Genomic DNA, 14637 nt, shown 5'->3' with positions numbered 1-14637 from the left:
GCTGTGTATCTCCATCTTCATTCGAATGTTACCATGTTAGAGAAGGTACTTGTGTTCGGAAATGGTTACCGAATATGGTTCACCACATTTGAAAGACCAAACTATCAAAACAGTGTTGTCCACACACGGAGCGGGGTAGCCAGAAATGAAAAATGAGTAAGCTTGAGAGTTTGGTATAAGCACTTTGTGATCAGGTTCATATTAACCCTTTCCCGCTATGTATGAGCATCGCAATCATGAGGAACATCGTTAACCGTACAAGCAACGTTATTTGCACAGCTCGGGTGCTGTACAGAAACAGTATCCCTGACATTCGATCATCTGTACTTCGAATATCAAAGTTGCAGCAGCGCACGTTTGTAAGCCTCTTTAAACCTTGGGCTCGTGAGAGACGCGCTCAACCTGACCGGGTCCCTTGTTGGTTGCGACCTTGACATCACCAGCCTCGATGTCGCGCTGGAGCTGCTCAAGGCGCGACTCGATCTTGCCAGCCCTCCATGGAGGAATGCCGCTTTCGAAGACGGTGTCCATCTCCTCGAGAGTCTTGCCCTTGGTCTCAGGCGCGGCCAGGAACATGTGAATGAGGGCAAGACCGTTGAACGTACCGAAGATCTGAGTAGGTTATTAGCTATTGGTGTAAAATTTGGGAAGCTTCTGGCAGAGAGCTCACCATATACATCTTCCAGTTGATGCTCCAGAGAAGAGGGGGAACGGCGAAAGCCAGAACGCAGTTCCAAGTCCAGTTCGAGGCAGTAGCGAGAGAGACGGCCTTAGCACGGACCTTCGCAGGGAAGATTTCAGACGGGTAAGTCCACGATGTCGGTCCCCAGGTGGTGGCGAAGGAAGCGACGAAGAGGTAGGAGCAAGCAACAATGGCCTTTGAGACGCCACCGTGCTCTCTAGGAACAACCCAGGAGATGTCTTTGTCGGTCTCATCAGGGTTGGGGATACCGTAGGAGGCCTGCAGAGCTCCAGTAGTGAAGAGCCAGGTCATCATCAAGAAGCTGCCGATGAGCAGCGCGGGGCGACGACCGAACTTGTCGAGGTAGAGGATAGCCGGCAGTGTCATCACGACGTTGATGATATATTGGATGGACGAGGTGAGGAGCTCGTCTGCGATACCAGCGCCGCGCATGATGAAGACGATGTAGTACATCATGATGTTCATACCGCAAAGCTGAGACCACATCTGGATGGACATTCCGAGGATGACACGCTTGAGGATGCGGGGCTTGACAAGCGCAGCAAAGCTGGTGACAGCTTCCTCGCGCTCAAATCGGAGGGCCTCCTCGATCTCCTTGTACTCGGCAAGGACCTTGGGGTGGTTGACATCGCCGGAACCGTGGAGGTGGGCAAGGACCGTAAGAGCCTCCTCCCAGCGATCTTTTGAGGCGAGCCAACGGGGAGAGCGAGGAAAGAAGAAGAGACCGACGAACAAGATGGCACCTGGAACTGCCTGGATACCCCATGGAATACGGAAAGCAGCTGTGCCTTGGAACTCGTTGTCAACGCCGCCGTCGTAGAAAGAAGAGCCGTATTGGATGAAGTATTGGATCAAGATACCCCAGGTGATAGCCCACTGCTGGAGGGAGACAACGCGACCACGGATTTCCTTAGGCGCAATCTCACTCTGGTAGACAGGAACGATGGCGGAACAGATACCAATAGCAAGGCCGCCGACGACACGGCCAACGCACAGAAGAGGAATGCCGTTGGAAGCAGCCTGGAGGATAGCACCGACGCACCAGATAACGGCGGCGATCTGGATGGCAGTGCGACGAGACAGGTGATCGGCAAGGAAAGATGAGCAGAGAGCACCAAAGAGGGAACCAGCGGGCATAGAAGCGGTCTGGCCGTTGTCAGTGGGGTATCAAACCGATGAAAGGTGAAGTCCTTACAATACCACCCTGGCGAGTACCAGCAGGGTGGCCAAAGTAGTTGCCATAGGCAGGAGTTCCAAGTACACCAGACATGGAAGAGATATCGAAACCGAAGAGCCCACCACCAATGGCGGCGAAGCCACAAATGGCGTAAACGTTGTAGAAAGTCTTCATCCTGCCAAACAGCGGAACTGCTTGGGTAGAGAGAGACAGCAGAGTGTGATGCGGTTGCTCAAGCTGGGGTCGAATGAGATTTTATAGAGCAAGGAGTCTTACTATGCGCGTGATTTTTACTGGGTAGCTTTTGCTTGTAGGAGCCTGTGCGCCTGTGACTAGCATTCACTGTCGCCGTCGAGCTCCCTAGCACCTTCACTCCCGACCCCTGCAAGAAGGCGTCTGCACCCAGGCTGCAGCCCCCACAAACAAGCGTTTGTCCACTGAGAACCGGCCCACTGATCCTGGGTAGTGCAAGGAACATGCATAACCGTCCTCCAATGATTATGTTTGGGCTCGGGACATTGTAACGTCAACCGCGGGCTGTGCTCGCATTGCCATGCTGCTCGAATGCCTTCCAGTACGAAGCAATCGATGTGACCTGCCGTTGAATAGAGCGGCTTCTGGCAGATCACTATACCATCTCTTACTCAAACACGGCTGGTTGGAAGAAATTCTCAGTTGACGTGACCAACCGCAAGGCGCTCCGCCAGATTAAACGCGGAGCATCTGTCATATCACGCGAGGCTTATGTCGCTTGCGAGAGCGAAAAGAGAAAGATTGGCACAACCCAACGTCAAAGACGCCCCGAAGCTGTGTCTTGGGCACTTGGCGTTGACCAAGATTCAATCCCTGCACGTCAACATGATCGAATGTCCTCAGAGATTTGATCCAGGGTGAAAGCAACAATGTTTTGCGACCCCGCCTATTAAGGCCCCCAAGCATTCAGCTAGGACCCTGAGTTCGTGTTACCAGCACATGTGGTCGCAAAGCTGAAGCGGAATCCAGGATGTGGTGTTACTGTCTGCTGCTACGGTTGGGCGTCCCGGACGTCGAAAGAGGTTGCGATGAACGGCAGAGGCGTTGAACCGTGCGGGGTCGGCCTTGCGCACATGCGGTTAGCAGCCTTTCACGAATGAACGTCCCAAGCCTTTGGCGCATATTGTGCCGCCGCCCACCATGTGCGCTGCTGACCTGTCAAGACACCAAAAACGGCGTGGCTTTTAACCATCCAGAATGGAGCGAGCGCACCGAGTCCTCCATCGGGGATGACAGCCGACATGGCGTTGTGATGAGGACGTCAAAGGACAGCAGAGACCAAACGCCATTTTTGAAGTCGAGATCTTGACGGCGCGAAACGAATAGCCACGAATACCGAAAGGAGGTATCCTACCGCTGCGAGGACGTGACAGAGTTGGTCGAATGGGATGGCGTGTATGGGTTGCATCAGATGCAGTTCGTCTTGTCCAGCAACGTGGAAATGGCCTTCGACTTGGGCTCGACCACATCACCAGATGCACATCGCAACCAATCGTGGTCAGTCTCAGAGGCTGTATAGATGCATCGACCAGACAATAGCTCGACAATGTCTCGATAATCCTGGCTGCAAGGGCGAGCTTGCTCTCAACGCGTACAGTGTGCTCTAGCAGGACCAAGCAATTGTGCAGCTCAGGCTACAAGGCGCACTGTATCGCACTGGGCGTCAGCAGGCGTCAGCGTTCGTGCGGTCGATCTGGCACAGCAAATCAGCTCGAACAACCTGTGGTAACGACACTCGCCCTTACCGGTCCTCATGCATCCTTCAGCAACTCCAGACAATCACGGGCCCATCTCACAGCGTAGCGCAAAAGACATGACCGGATCTGATGTCGCTGGCTCCCTTCTTTGGCAATTCCGTGTCGACCGAGAGGAGGACGATGTATTCCAAAAGAGTGGCTGATATATGAAGAGGCATGGTACCCAAATCTGCGAACAGAGCATCCTCAACGGGGTAAAGTTTCGTTCATAGAGACGGGAACAATTCGAGGTGACGATAAACTTGCAGAGTAGGCATCCTCTTCTTGTATGGAGCATCTCATCTACATCGTTCTCCGAGGTAGACCGCATCTCGCAGTTTCTCGCCGATGCAGCAAGTAATCAGCAAACCCTAAGAACATACCCTTGCACGTACAATCCATCAGGGATGTCAAACTGCAACACTCAGAGTTGAGATTCGTTCCTTTGGGATTACCTACGAAGTAACTCGGGAGAATAATGCCCTTTTACAACTCAAGAGGACGTCATGACCGCTGACGACAGGCCTAGCCTTGCCGCAGTGGCCATCTTTTTTCTACCACAACTTCTTCGGTCACCTCGCCCCTTTACACTGCAGAAGCACCTATCAAACTTTCCTGTTATTGTTCGCATATATCCATCCGTGCTGCCAGATCCCAGTTCCTCCTCTTCATTCGCCGCCAGAGGCATCGCGCTAGTTACAGCTTCTTCCAATCGCACCACGCATCACAACCAGGCACACTCGCAGCCTCAAAACAGCTCCACATAGCTCTGCATATACGTCGCACGACGTCTCGCATTTCCTGCTGTTCTCACAGCTATCTTTCGGCGATTGGGATGACAATCAGCTTAGACAAGACCCTGCATGAGATTGCGAATCTCGAGCTAATATGTGATGTGACAGCTACTTCGAGACCACAGTGGTACGTATTATAGACATTGGCATTCTGCTACAGTGTAGCAAGCAACTGTATGCTGCAGACCATGACTTCCAGCAGCGTCCTCGCCAGCCCAGCAGCTATGTCGCCATCTTAAGCTCACTGCGAATACCCGTTCGACCCGCTCGACCCGCTCAGCACGCGCATCGTCATACAGCTTGTATCACCAGACCAGCATTACATCACCTCGCCACGATCCTCCGCAACACCAACAGACTGGATTAACAGCACCACCTCACTGGCTCCCAGGCACGATCAGACGAACTACAGTGGAAGATTACCAACTGCATACATGCACAACGAACGAACGACCAATGACGAGAAAAATCCCGTACAGTACCACTGGCCAACCTAGTCCTTAACACCCTCCACGTACGAGATCCGTACAACACCTGTCGGCATTATAAACCAAGCCTCGACCTCTGAGCTTGGAGCGACTTCCTTCCGGAAGCTGCGCCTATCCACACCACCAACACAGGACTGCTGCCTTGTCTTCCCCTCCCACCTATGCCACACTCGATATCGCACAGCGTCTTCGCACGAACAAGCCTGACCATCTGCGACAACTTCATCATGGCGCTGAGCTACCTGGACGCGAAACGAATGATGTCGCCCGAGGAGCTGATAGCAAGCGCGAGCCCCTGGTTCCTGGATGCTGAAACGGTGTGGTGGCGGAAATTCTGGATGGACAGTTGATCATGTAGGGTGTTGTGTAAAGATGCATTGTATGATTTGGAGGGCGAAACAATGAGTCGGGTGTTTGGCCATGTCGGGAGATGGTGGAGGTTTGACCAACCGAGATGAGTGAGTGGGCAGGGTGATGTATGCTCAGATTGGTCTATTACAGTGAGCACCTCTAGGTGTATGAGATGTACACCGAGTGGCCTGAAACAAGTACCAAGACGCCGTGGCCATGCTATGCCTCCCAGTATTCGCCCAAAGTCGTCTGCTGTGCATGTCTGCGATAGACGTACACAGTATCTCGTGCTGCGCAGGAGACTTCTATGACGCAGTCGCTACAGCGCCGTCACCCAGAACCCTAGCCACGAGGATGTATGCCAGGATAGTGCCGAAGATGATCTTCCACTTGTTCCTGCTAAGATAGCCTTGTCCAGCTTCCCTCGCAATCTGCGCATCCTGCACAACTGTGGACGCACTCCCGTTTGGCCTTCGTCTCAGTCCAGCGACCTCGGGCGGGCAGTGTGCTTGTGCGGCCGGCTGTGCAGGGCGCGGCAGACCCGTAGCGGTGTCGATGTTCTTTTCCTTCATCCACTTCAGATTCTCCTCGTCCACCTCGGGCCACTCCAGTCGGAACTTGGCGCCGCCGTCGCCGGCCTTTATGCCCCCGATACCACGCGAGTTCGCGCTCGGTGCGCTCGTCTGCTTCGACCCGCCGCCCGTGCTATTCCACCAGCGCGTGCGCTGAGCAAACAGTTTGCGCTCGTGCTCGCTGGCGCGCACGCTACCCGTCGTCATCTCCTCGCTTGTCATGAAACTCAGCAGGCCCGTGAGGATGGTGCTGACTTCCCACGCCGGGTTGAAGCTCTTGGGGTGGAAATCGGATATGCTGAGGCACAGGCGCGTGCTGGGCTGAAAGCGGCCGGAGGGCGTGTGCATGCGGATAGCGGGCGGTGCGAAGGGATAGTCGGGCGGGAACATGAGGGTGCCCCAGTACTGGCCGCCTTCGTACGGTGTCTCGGGCGGGCCGGTGAGGATGTAGTGCCATTCGAGGATGTTCTTTTCTGAGGGGTGGGCGACGATGTAGGGTGGCGGCGCCTTGGCGATGGTGGCGTACTCCTTGGTGAGGCGCTTGGTTGCTGCTGGGGTCGCCATGGTGTGTGAGTGTGCGTGCGTGCGTGTGTGTGTGTGTGTGTGTGTGTGTGTGTGTGTGTGTGTGTAAAGGGATGGGTGGGATTGGGAGTGTGGCACGACGCAGTCGTCTATATGGTGCGAACGCTGAAGGCAAGGCCAGAAGGCTGAGGCGAAGACAAAGAGGGTATCAAGCGAACAGGTCGAGGCATACGAAAGAAGACGCAGGCAAATGCAAAATTACAACCCAAAAGGTGCCTTCTTTGTGCGGTTCCACGGCTGGGCGAAAGGACGGGCAAACAGGGTGATCACAAGTGGTGAAGTGAGAGTGGAAGGCACAGCGGAGGGCACAGTGGAGGGCGCAGTGGAGGGCGGAGTCTGGGCTGGCACGGGCCCGGAACGCATGCATGGCAGTGCGCTCAAGACAATGCGGCACGTGCGCGATGATGGAGCTGGCCTATCTTCCAGGAATTTTGCCAAGACATCAAGCTGCAACCCGCAACAGCTCTGATGGCGTCGCCAATTGAAGACGATGTAGGATGAACGACACAGACAAATACGTCACATGACTAACGCCGGCTCAGGTCTTCGCCAGGCTCAAGAACAAGACCGACTCGGCCGAGGTGAAGCGCCAGCAGGATGAGCTCAACACGCGCCTGTTCGCGCAGCACCAGAAGTCGCAGGAGCGGCTGGCGGAGCTGGTATGACGGATCAGTTGGGCTTGGTGGAGCGGTGGCTAATGCATGGCCAGGTCGAAGACAACACTTCCCTCCCCGTGACCATCTCGTCGGTCCGCGTCCTCCACGCCAACCGCACACGACGGGGCTTCCTCGAGAAAGTCGTGAACCCCCTCCTGAGCGCCAGCCGCGACGAGTCGTACACGCTCGAAGAGGCGCTGAAAGAGGTGGGCAACGCTACCGACAAGCTGAACCGCTTCGGCATCTTCAAGTCGCCCATCTCCGTCTTCCTCGACCGCCCCGACCCCACGAACGCTGCGTGTTCGCCCACTGATGTCGACGTCTACATCTCGGCCCACGAGCGCGGCAACTACACGATCAAGACCGGCACCGAGGCTGGGGCTTCCGAAGCAGACGCCTATGTCAACGCTGAGCTGAGGAACCTGTTCGGTGGTGCGGAGACGCTCAACGCACACGGATCGCTGGGAACGCGGACGCGCTCCGCCTACTCGCTCGCCTTCGACACACCCGTCCTGGCCAACCCCGACTGCAAGTGGCAGGTCAACGGCTTCGCAAGCTCCGTGCTGAAGAGCTGGGCGGGCCACGAGGAAGTCCAGAAAGGTGGAACCACCAAGCTCCTCTGGCGCTCCAAGACGGGCCACGAGCACACCTTCGGCTACTCGGGCATCTGGCGACAAGTCACTTCGCTCGCCGAGAACGCCTCCCCCACCGTCCGCGCCGACGCAGGCGACTCATTCAAGTCCACCGTCACCCACACCTGGACCAACGACAAGCGCGACTACCCCCTCCTCCCTTCCAGCGGCTACCTCCTGAAAACCGTCTCCGAGCTCGCCGGCTTCTCCGTCCTCGGCGGCGACGTCTCACATTTCAAGACAGAAGCCGAGTCGCAGATCGCCCTCCCCTTCGGCAACACAGGCATCACCCTAACCGCCGGTCTGCGCGGCGGCCTGCTCTACCCTCTTGCCCGAGCCGGCAGCGCCAACCCGCCAGCCTCCCGCATAAACGATCGCTTCCAGCTCGGCGGCCCCAACAGCGTGCGCGGTTTCCGCCTCGGCGGTCTCGGTCCGCACGACGGCCCTGACGCCGTCGGCGGCGACGTCTTCGCTGCGGGCGGCGCCTCGCTTCTCCTCCCCGTTCCCCGCGTAGGCAAGGAGACGCCTCTCCGCCTGCAAGCCTTCATCAACGGCGGGCGCCTCCTCGCGCTCAAGGGGGCCAGGTCAGAAGATGGAAGCTTCGCCGGCGACGCAAGGGAGAGCTTGAAGAAGACACTGCGCGACCTGAAAGAGGGGTTGCCTAGTGCTGCGGCCGGTGTTGGGCTCGTGTATGCGCATCCGATTGCGCGGTTCGAGATCAATTTCTCCTTGCCCCTGGTCATGAGGAAGGAGGAGCAGGCACGGAAGGGCTTGAGCTTTGGGGTGGGGATTGAGTTCTTGTAGATGGGGATGTAGATATCGTGTACTAGTAGTAGAGTCTAGCATGCAAGCTTTCTTTGACATGTCCGTGTTGTGTTGTCAGGCTTCGACACCTTGCACCACCCCGTTGCCTCGTCCAAATACCACGAGGATCACCGCTTTGTGGTTGTAACAGACCGACCTCGTAGCAGACACACCCACCTGCACTGCCCCCACAGACCCCCGTTATCTTGTTCATTCAAACGCGATATCCTTCAGCAGAGCATCTCGTGTGATATCACAAATCACCAGGATTGGCGAAGATCGTTGACATTTGGTGCATGCGATGCTATTCCATTCTATTCAGAAAAGGTACATTTGAATGCTCCTACTCCATCTCAGCAACATGTGCTTTGTGTACTGAAGAAGCCGTCTCGACGCATTGTTGAGGATTAATTCACCCATGCAAGCGAACCCACGCCGCAGAGACAAAACGCCGTTTCACTGCCAGCCTCACTTCTTTGACCCACTCGACGACTGTACTCGGCGTTGCGGTGCTGAAAGGCTTTTCGTTTGTTTCCGCGTTCTTCTGCTTCTTCTTCTTCTTCTTCTTGATTACAGTCTGCTCGCTGGGCATCTGCGGTAACGGGGCAAGCCACTTCCTTTGGTTGTCGTAACTCGATACTGATTTGGTGTTATGAACAAAAGCTTTGTAGGTGTCATTATCAACACGGTCTTTGGACAACCCGACAAAAGCGCGCAGATCCATCCCTTGTGGGGCTAGAGAGCCGTGATTTCTTTCGCAGAAGGAAATCCAGTAGCGGTCTTAGGAGACACCTTTGGAGGCGTCTCGGGGGCCACTTTCGAAGCCACTTTGGGAGCCAACTTCGGAGCCACCCTGGAAGCCGCTGGAGCACGCTACTGCTTCTTGTTGAGCTTCTCGTTGATGCTCTCCTCGCTCGGCATCTGTGGCAGCGGTGTAAGCCATTTGCGCTGGGTGTCAAACGTAGACACGGCCTTGACGATGGAGATGAAGTTTTTTGAGTTTTCTTTGTCCACACGTCCCTTGAACATGCCAATGAGCGCCTGGATACCCATACCCTGCGGCGGCAGGGAATCGTAGATCTCCTTCGCGGAGGGCAGCTTGGGTTGGCTGGGGGCAGGGGAGCCGGGCGCAGGACTGCCCGCGCGACTAGTGCTTGCAGATGCGGTGGGGGAGCCGTTGCCGAGGACGACGTTGAGCTTGTTCTTCTTTTTCTTCTTGATACGTGAGGACTCGTTGCCACTGGCCTCAGACATCTCGGAGTTGGGCCGCTTCTTGGATTTGAGTTTGTCGACGGGCTTGTGGGTGCCGGATGGGGTACTCGAGCCCATGGGTGTGTTGGTGCCTTTACTCGAAGTGCCAGAGGGTGCGTTGCCAGTCCCTGCAGCTTTCGCCTCGACGGCCTTCTTCTCCTCTTCTTCCTTTGCGCGCTGACGTTCTGTTTCGCTGTCGGTTTCGGATTCTTCAGACATGTCGCTTTCGGCGTAATCATAGAGTTTGCCACGCTTAACCAGCGTCTTCCTCAGCCCCTTCTCAAGCTCCTTGGCCATCTCTGCTTCCATCTCCTCGCGCTCTTCCTCTTCCTGTATCTTCTTCTCGTTACGGTCCCAGAGTGAGGCAGCCAGCTGGTCTCGCCTCAACTTCTCAGCAGCCTCCTTGACATCCACTTCGTCACCCTCAAACAATCCGTTCAGACCCTCTTCGTCATCCGCAAAGTCCTCTTCGAGGTTGAAATCGATATCGTCAGCATCCGCCTCGCGCTTGATGTAACCCTCGTCGTTTCGCACTGCGCGGATGCGGCCTTCGTCGTCGGCACCACCGCCCACTCGGGTGCTCATCTGGTTCCTGCCTCGAAGCTGGTGTGCTTCCTTTTCTTTCGCCTCAGCACGCTGCTCGATGTTCCGTAGGAAGCCAGGCACCCTCTCGACCTTGAACATGACCTTGTCGGTATCGTCGCCTGTGACCTTGACCTTGCCCTTGACGTTGAACCTGTACCAGCGCTCGATGGGCGCCAGCTGGATGGTGCCTTGCGAGTTCTGGGACAGCATGACGTGTGCCTCAGAAAGCTCCGACTCATACGTGCCAACCCACGTCTGCTTGTTCTCGAAGTCCTCGAGGTGCCAGGGCAGAGTCTCCTCGTACCGCAGCAGCTGGCGTTTCTTAGCCTCTGGTGTGTCGTCTGGCCGGTACTTCTGCTCCGTCTTCTTTTGAAAAGCCTGGGGCTTTGATTTGCCTGTAGGCGCAATCTTCGCCTGATTCTCCTCTCGAATCTTGCGGCGCTCCTCCCTCTGCTGTTCGATCCTCTCGCGCTCCTTGATCTCCTCCAAGTCCTCCTTGGTGTCTTCCTCCTCGAAGTGAGAGCCTGCTCCACTGGGCGGCGCACGGGGGTCTCGACGGTGAAGGCGGATGGGCGTAGCGAACTGGCTCGGATCCTGAATGTCGACGTGTGTCTTGTTCTGGACTCGCATGACGTGATGCCGCAGCTCTTTGAGGTCGCGGCGTGTGACAATAAGCGGGAAGCTGGTCGCGCCTGCCTGTTGGTACTCATGGCGCAGCGCAGCGAGCGACGCAGTCCCTTGAGCGGTGGCATCGGCAGGCTTGTTGCTCTCATTCATCTGCGCCAGAGACACCAAAGGGCGCGTGATCTTTGCGAGCGGTCGACGAGGCGCGCGCAAAGGGCCTTCTTTGGGACGTGGACGTTTCTTTTTCGCAGGCTGCTGTCCATTTGGAGCTGCAGACGGCGGCGCCTGCTGAGGCGCCGTAGGCAGGTTGTTCATGATGAACGAGTGTGTATATTAGGACTATGGAAAAGAATGTGGTGGGCGGAAAGTGTGTCGTGGATGGCGGTGAAAGGCAGCAGAAGTGCAGCCTCTTGTTCAAGACAATGGTGATGAAAGCTGAGCTGTGACGTTCCAGCGCGCCTTCCCAGCAGCCTAGCGCTGGGTAGCGGATCTCCGGCTTGGCATATTGGTCGGAGGCTCGGTAGAATGACGCCCCAGACTTGCTACGGCGCTCCGGTTATCTGTGCGGCTCTTTTCTCGATAGAGCATACATCTGGAGCATTCACGGGTTTCCAAGCTTGCGCGCCGCACTGGACGCTCCAAGACTTCGGTGCAAGAGCTGGAAATTACGGACTTTGGATACGCCAATAGCATTGTCTTTCTCTAGAACCGCCGACCGCAGATTGTCGACAACCTCCACAGCTTGAGCACGGACAGTGTAACCCATGGACAGCTTTGTTGGCATCTAAGCTCGTCCGGTCAGCAGGCATTCTGTGCAGCAAGAGCAACAGCAAAAGACTGGTTTTCGCGAGCGGTCACAGATCAGTCCATCACGCCAATTGATCACGCCTCACAGGAGACCAAACTATCATGAGTCAAAATCCATCCAACACCAGCAGCGATCTTGAGAATCAGCTGCGTGGCATGATACTCAGCAATGTCACCATCGCGGGTGGGCAGAACCATTACGACGGCCAGCCAGGCCAGCATCGAGGACGTGGTCGTGGCCGTGGCGGCTTCTATCGTGGCTCTGGCCCCAATCCTCGCGGCGGTTATGCTCACCGCAACACCAGAGGCAACCAGTCATGCGGCATGAACATGGCATCTTCATCCACGCGTGGTGGCGGGACTGACACCAACAACAACGAGACGGGCCCTCGCTCTCAACAACCGCACAACCACGCCTATGCTCAGCACCGAAATGATGCCCCTCATCCACAAATTCTGCAGCGGCCACGAGGTGGGTTCAATCAAACAGGGCAAGCGCCTCGGGGTGGTGGGCCTCATCAGTATCCCCGTCCGCAGTATGCCCAGAGTGGCTATCAGAACCAGCCGAGGATTGATTCGGCAACGCAGGTGCAGTTCATGGAAGAGATCGTCGAGCGTGAGCTTCCCAAAGTCGAAATGACTGAGTTCGAGATTTCAAAGCACGAAACGTTCAGGAAGGGCCTAGAAGCTATCATGCAGCAAGCCTTCGATGAAAACGGAGGCGAAGACCTCGATTACATTAGAAACATTTCTCTAGTAGCATTCGGTAGTCTCGGCTCAGGTTTCGGTCTGCCCGGTTCAGACATGGACCTTGCTGTGGTTCCTCAATGGAGCGACCCTGCTCGAGCTGACGAGACGGACATCGGTCCTAGGATTCCTCGTCTCCTCGAAAAGGCGGTACTCGATGCGAAGATGGGAGGCCGTCTGCTTACACGTACGCGTGTGCCGATTCTGAAGGTGTGCGAAAACCCTACTGATGCACTTTACACTGCCCTGATGGACGAGCGCAAGAAGTGGGACGGTCTTTCCGAGGAAGAGCAGTACCCTCGAACTCCGCCGCCAGTAGACCCCACAGTACCGCCACCGACTTTCGATGAGATTGAAACGGAGAAGGCTCTGAAGGCTGCTGCAGGGCAAAGGGAGACTGCAAAGCCCAGGCGGAGGTCTAGCGTCGCGGCAGGGGATGGCGTGACGGCAACTGAAGCAACGACTGAGGCAGCGACTGAAGCACCGACCGACGCGGCTGCACCTGTATCGACCATTCCAGAGGGAACCTTGCCTGCCGCATCCAAGACAGATTCGACTGAACCCCCCACCACGGTGTCCACCAACAAAGAGCATCAGAACCGGCCAGAGAAGCAGTGGCATCGTGAAAAGGTTCTTGGGCCCCTCGACTTCCCGAAGACTGGTGTTGGCATCCAGTGCGACATCAACTTCGCGAACCCTCTCGGCATTCACAACACTCACATGCTCCGCTGCTACTCCCTCACCGACCCTCGAGTTCGGCCCATGGTCTTGTTTGTCAAGTCCTGGGCTAAGCGTCGCAAGATCAACAGCTCTTACTCTGGCACGCTGTCATCCTACGGTTGGGTCCTGATGGTCCTTCACTACCTTGTCAATGTCGCATCACCACCAGTCTGTCCCAACCTACAACACTACCTGCCACAAGCAACAGACATCAATTCACTGGTTGACCGCTTTAAGGATGCGCGGAAGATTAGTGGTTACGATGTCCGCTTCTGGCGCAACGAAGAGGAGATCATCCGAGCGGCACAAGAGGGTCGACTAACACAGAATCGCCAGCCCCTCGCCTCGCTTCTGTGTGGCTTCTTTCGATACTTCGCATCACAGGGCGGTCACTACGGTCGCCAAACCAACTTCTACTGGACATCCGAGGTGCTCTCTCTTCGCACACCCGGCGGTATCCTCAGCAAGCAGGACAAGGGTTGGGTCAGCGCCACTACTATCGTCACTGCAGAGAAGAAAGTCACGAACCGGTATCTGTTCGCTATCGAAGATCCCTTTGAGATCGATCACAATGTCGCAAGGACTGTCACACACCGCGGCATCGTCACGATACGTGATGAGTTCCGTCGTGCTGGAAGGATACTGGGTGCTGTTGGCAGGGGTATGGAACCTGAAGGAGGGCTCTTTGACGAACTCATCGAAGAGGCTCCAGCACCAACTGCGAAGGTTGAAGGGCCTGAGGCCAAGATGATCGATCAGACGAACATCGCACAATGAGAGAAGTTGGTATGCGAGCATTGAGCATAGATGAGAACGCTAGACCAATGCTCCAGTAGCCGCAACCGGCATATCTGCAAGCAGTATACACTCGAGCAACTTGCGGCACAAATACCCAGGATCCGATGCGAGACCGGCGCTCTTTACTGACTTTCGTTGTATACAATGGAAGAAAGCGGTCAGCTTGTCGGAGCCACAGCATAAGTCGTATGGACAACGTAGATGCATCAAAACAAGTCATGGCAGTGACATGCACTGTCAGCATGCTTTACTTCCGATACCTACCGTCACAACTGCCGTAGCCCTATGTCCTCTCCATACCCCACAACGCTCTCCGCAAGACCAAAATGATGTTGTCCTGCCGATGGGTAAATGTCGGCTTTTTGTACTGACCAATGACGAACTTCAGCTAAATCGCTTTCCCACAACCCGCACAGCTCAACCATGCTAGCCACGGCGCGTTCCCCACAATAGCTTGATCCCCGGAAGGATTCTGTACCTGAATGGGTGGTAACCCGTCATATAGCCGCTTGAGTCTGTGGAGAACTGACAATTCTTGTTCGACACGCGCGAACAAGGTCGAGCCCTGTTGTTGTTG

The 14637-nt window shown here is 55.9% G+C and overlaps 6 protein-coding genes across 6 annotated transcripts; 3 read left to right on the top strand and 3 right to left on the bottom strand.

The window, feature by feature from the left end:
• Window positions 1-180: 180 nt before the first annotated feature.
• Window positions 181-2094, bottom strand: BU25DRAFT_381282 (high affinity glucose transporter). The gene is made up of 3 exons (XM_033699659.1): window positions 1899-2094; window positions 671-1849; window positions 181-612 (listed from the first exon to the last, which is right to left on the bottom strand). The coding sequence occupies exons 1-3, from the start codon at window positions 2052-2054 to the stop codon at window positions 370-372; spliced, it is 1578 nt and encodes a 525-aa protein (XP_033567856.1). The 5' UTR covers window positions 2055-2094; the 3' UTR covers window positions 181-369.
• A 2998-nt stretch (window positions 2095-5092) lies between these two features.
• Window positions 5093-5281, top strand: BU25DRAFT_327655 (uncharacterized protein; the record flags this gene model as incomplete). The annotated part of the gene is made up of 1 exon (XM_033699492.1): window positions 5093-5281. The coding sequence occupies one exon, from the start codon at window positions 5093-5095 to the stop codon at window positions 5279-5281; it is 189 nt and encodes a 62-aa protein (XP_033567855.1).
• A 153-nt stretch (window positions 5282-5434) lies between these two features.
• On the bottom strand, window positions 5435-6522 carry BU25DRAFT_10587 (ubiquitin-conjugating enzyme E2 6). The gene has a single exon (XM_033699372.1). The coding sequence runs from the start codon at window positions 6416-6418 to the stop codon at window positions 5588-5590; it is 831 nt and encodes a 276-aa protein (XP_033567854.1). The 5' UTR covers window positions 6419-6522; the 3' UTR covers window positions 5435-5587.
• Window positions 6523-6904: 382 nt separating this feature from the next.
• Window positions 6905-8575, top strand: BU25DRAFT_381274 (mitochondrial outer membrane protein-like protein; the record flags this gene model as incomplete). Its single annotated transcript, XM_033699658.1, has 3 exons — window positions 6905-6928; window positions 6979-7095; window positions 7146-8575. The coding sequence occupies 3 exons, from the start codon at window positions 6905-6907 to the stop codon at window positions 8526-8528; spliced, it is 1524 nt and encodes a 507-aa protein (XP_033567853.1). The 3' UTR covers window positions 8529-8575.
• A 365-nt stretch (window positions 8576-8940) lies between these two features.
• On the bottom strand, window positions 8941-11417 carry BU25DRAFT_381271 (uncharacterized protein; the record flags this gene model as incomplete). Its single annotated transcript, XM_033699657.1, has 2 exons — window positions 9406-11417; window positions 8941-9280 (listed from the first exon to the last, which is right to left on the bottom strand). Exons 1-2 carry the CDS (start codon window positions 11301-11303, stop codon window positions 8941-8943), a joined length of 2238 nt encoding a protein of 745 aa, XP_033567852.1. The 5' UTR covers window positions 11304-11417.
• A 200-nt stretch (window positions 11418-11617) lies between these two features.
• On the top strand, window positions 11618-14239 carry BU25DRAFT_405533 (PAP/OAS1 substrate-binding domain-containing protein). The gene has a single exon (XM_033699807.1). It carries the CDS (start codon window positions 11898-11900, stop codon window positions 14037-14039), a length of 2142 nt encoding a protein of 713 aa, XP_033567851.1. The 5' UTR covers window positions 11618-11897; the 3' UTR covers window positions 14040-14239.
• The last annotated feature ends 398 nt before the right edge of the window (window positions 14240-14637 follow it).

The sequence above is a fragment of the Macroventuria anomochaeta genome, assembly GCF_010093625.1.
Source record: "Macroventuria anomochaeta strain CBS 525.71 unplaced genomic scaffold BU25scaffold_1, whole genome shotgun sequence".
Taxonomy (NCBI): domain Eukaryota; kingdom Fungi; phylum Ascomycota; class Dothideomycetes; order Pleosporales; family Didymellaceae; genus Macroventuria; species Macroventuria anomochaeta.
This window is presented reverse-complemented; position numbering and strand designations above follow the sequence as displayed.

Bases quoted from the DNA above. Each gene is read 5' to 3' on its own strand.
- BU25DRAFT_10587 (XM_033699372.1), bottom strand. From the start codon at position 6,418: ATGGCGACCCCAGCAGCAACCAAGCGCCTCACCAAGGAGTACGCCACC.
- BU25DRAFT_381282 (XM_033699659.1), bottom strand. From the start codon at position 2,054: ATGAAGACTTTCTACAACGTTTACGCCATTTGTGGCTTCGCCGCCATT. The intron at 1,850-1,898 runs GTAAGGACTTCA...GACAACGGCCAG, and splicing joins GTACTCGCCAGGGTGGTATT to ACCGCTTCTATGCCCGCTGG. The intron at 613-670 runs GTGAGCTCTCTG...TAACCTACTCAG, and splicing joins TCAACTGGAAGATGTATATG to ATCTTCGGTACGTTCAACGG.
- BU25DRAFT_405533 (XM_033699807.1), top strand. From the start codon at position 11,898: ATGAGTCAAAATCCATCCAACACCAGCAGCGATCTTGAGAATCAGCTG.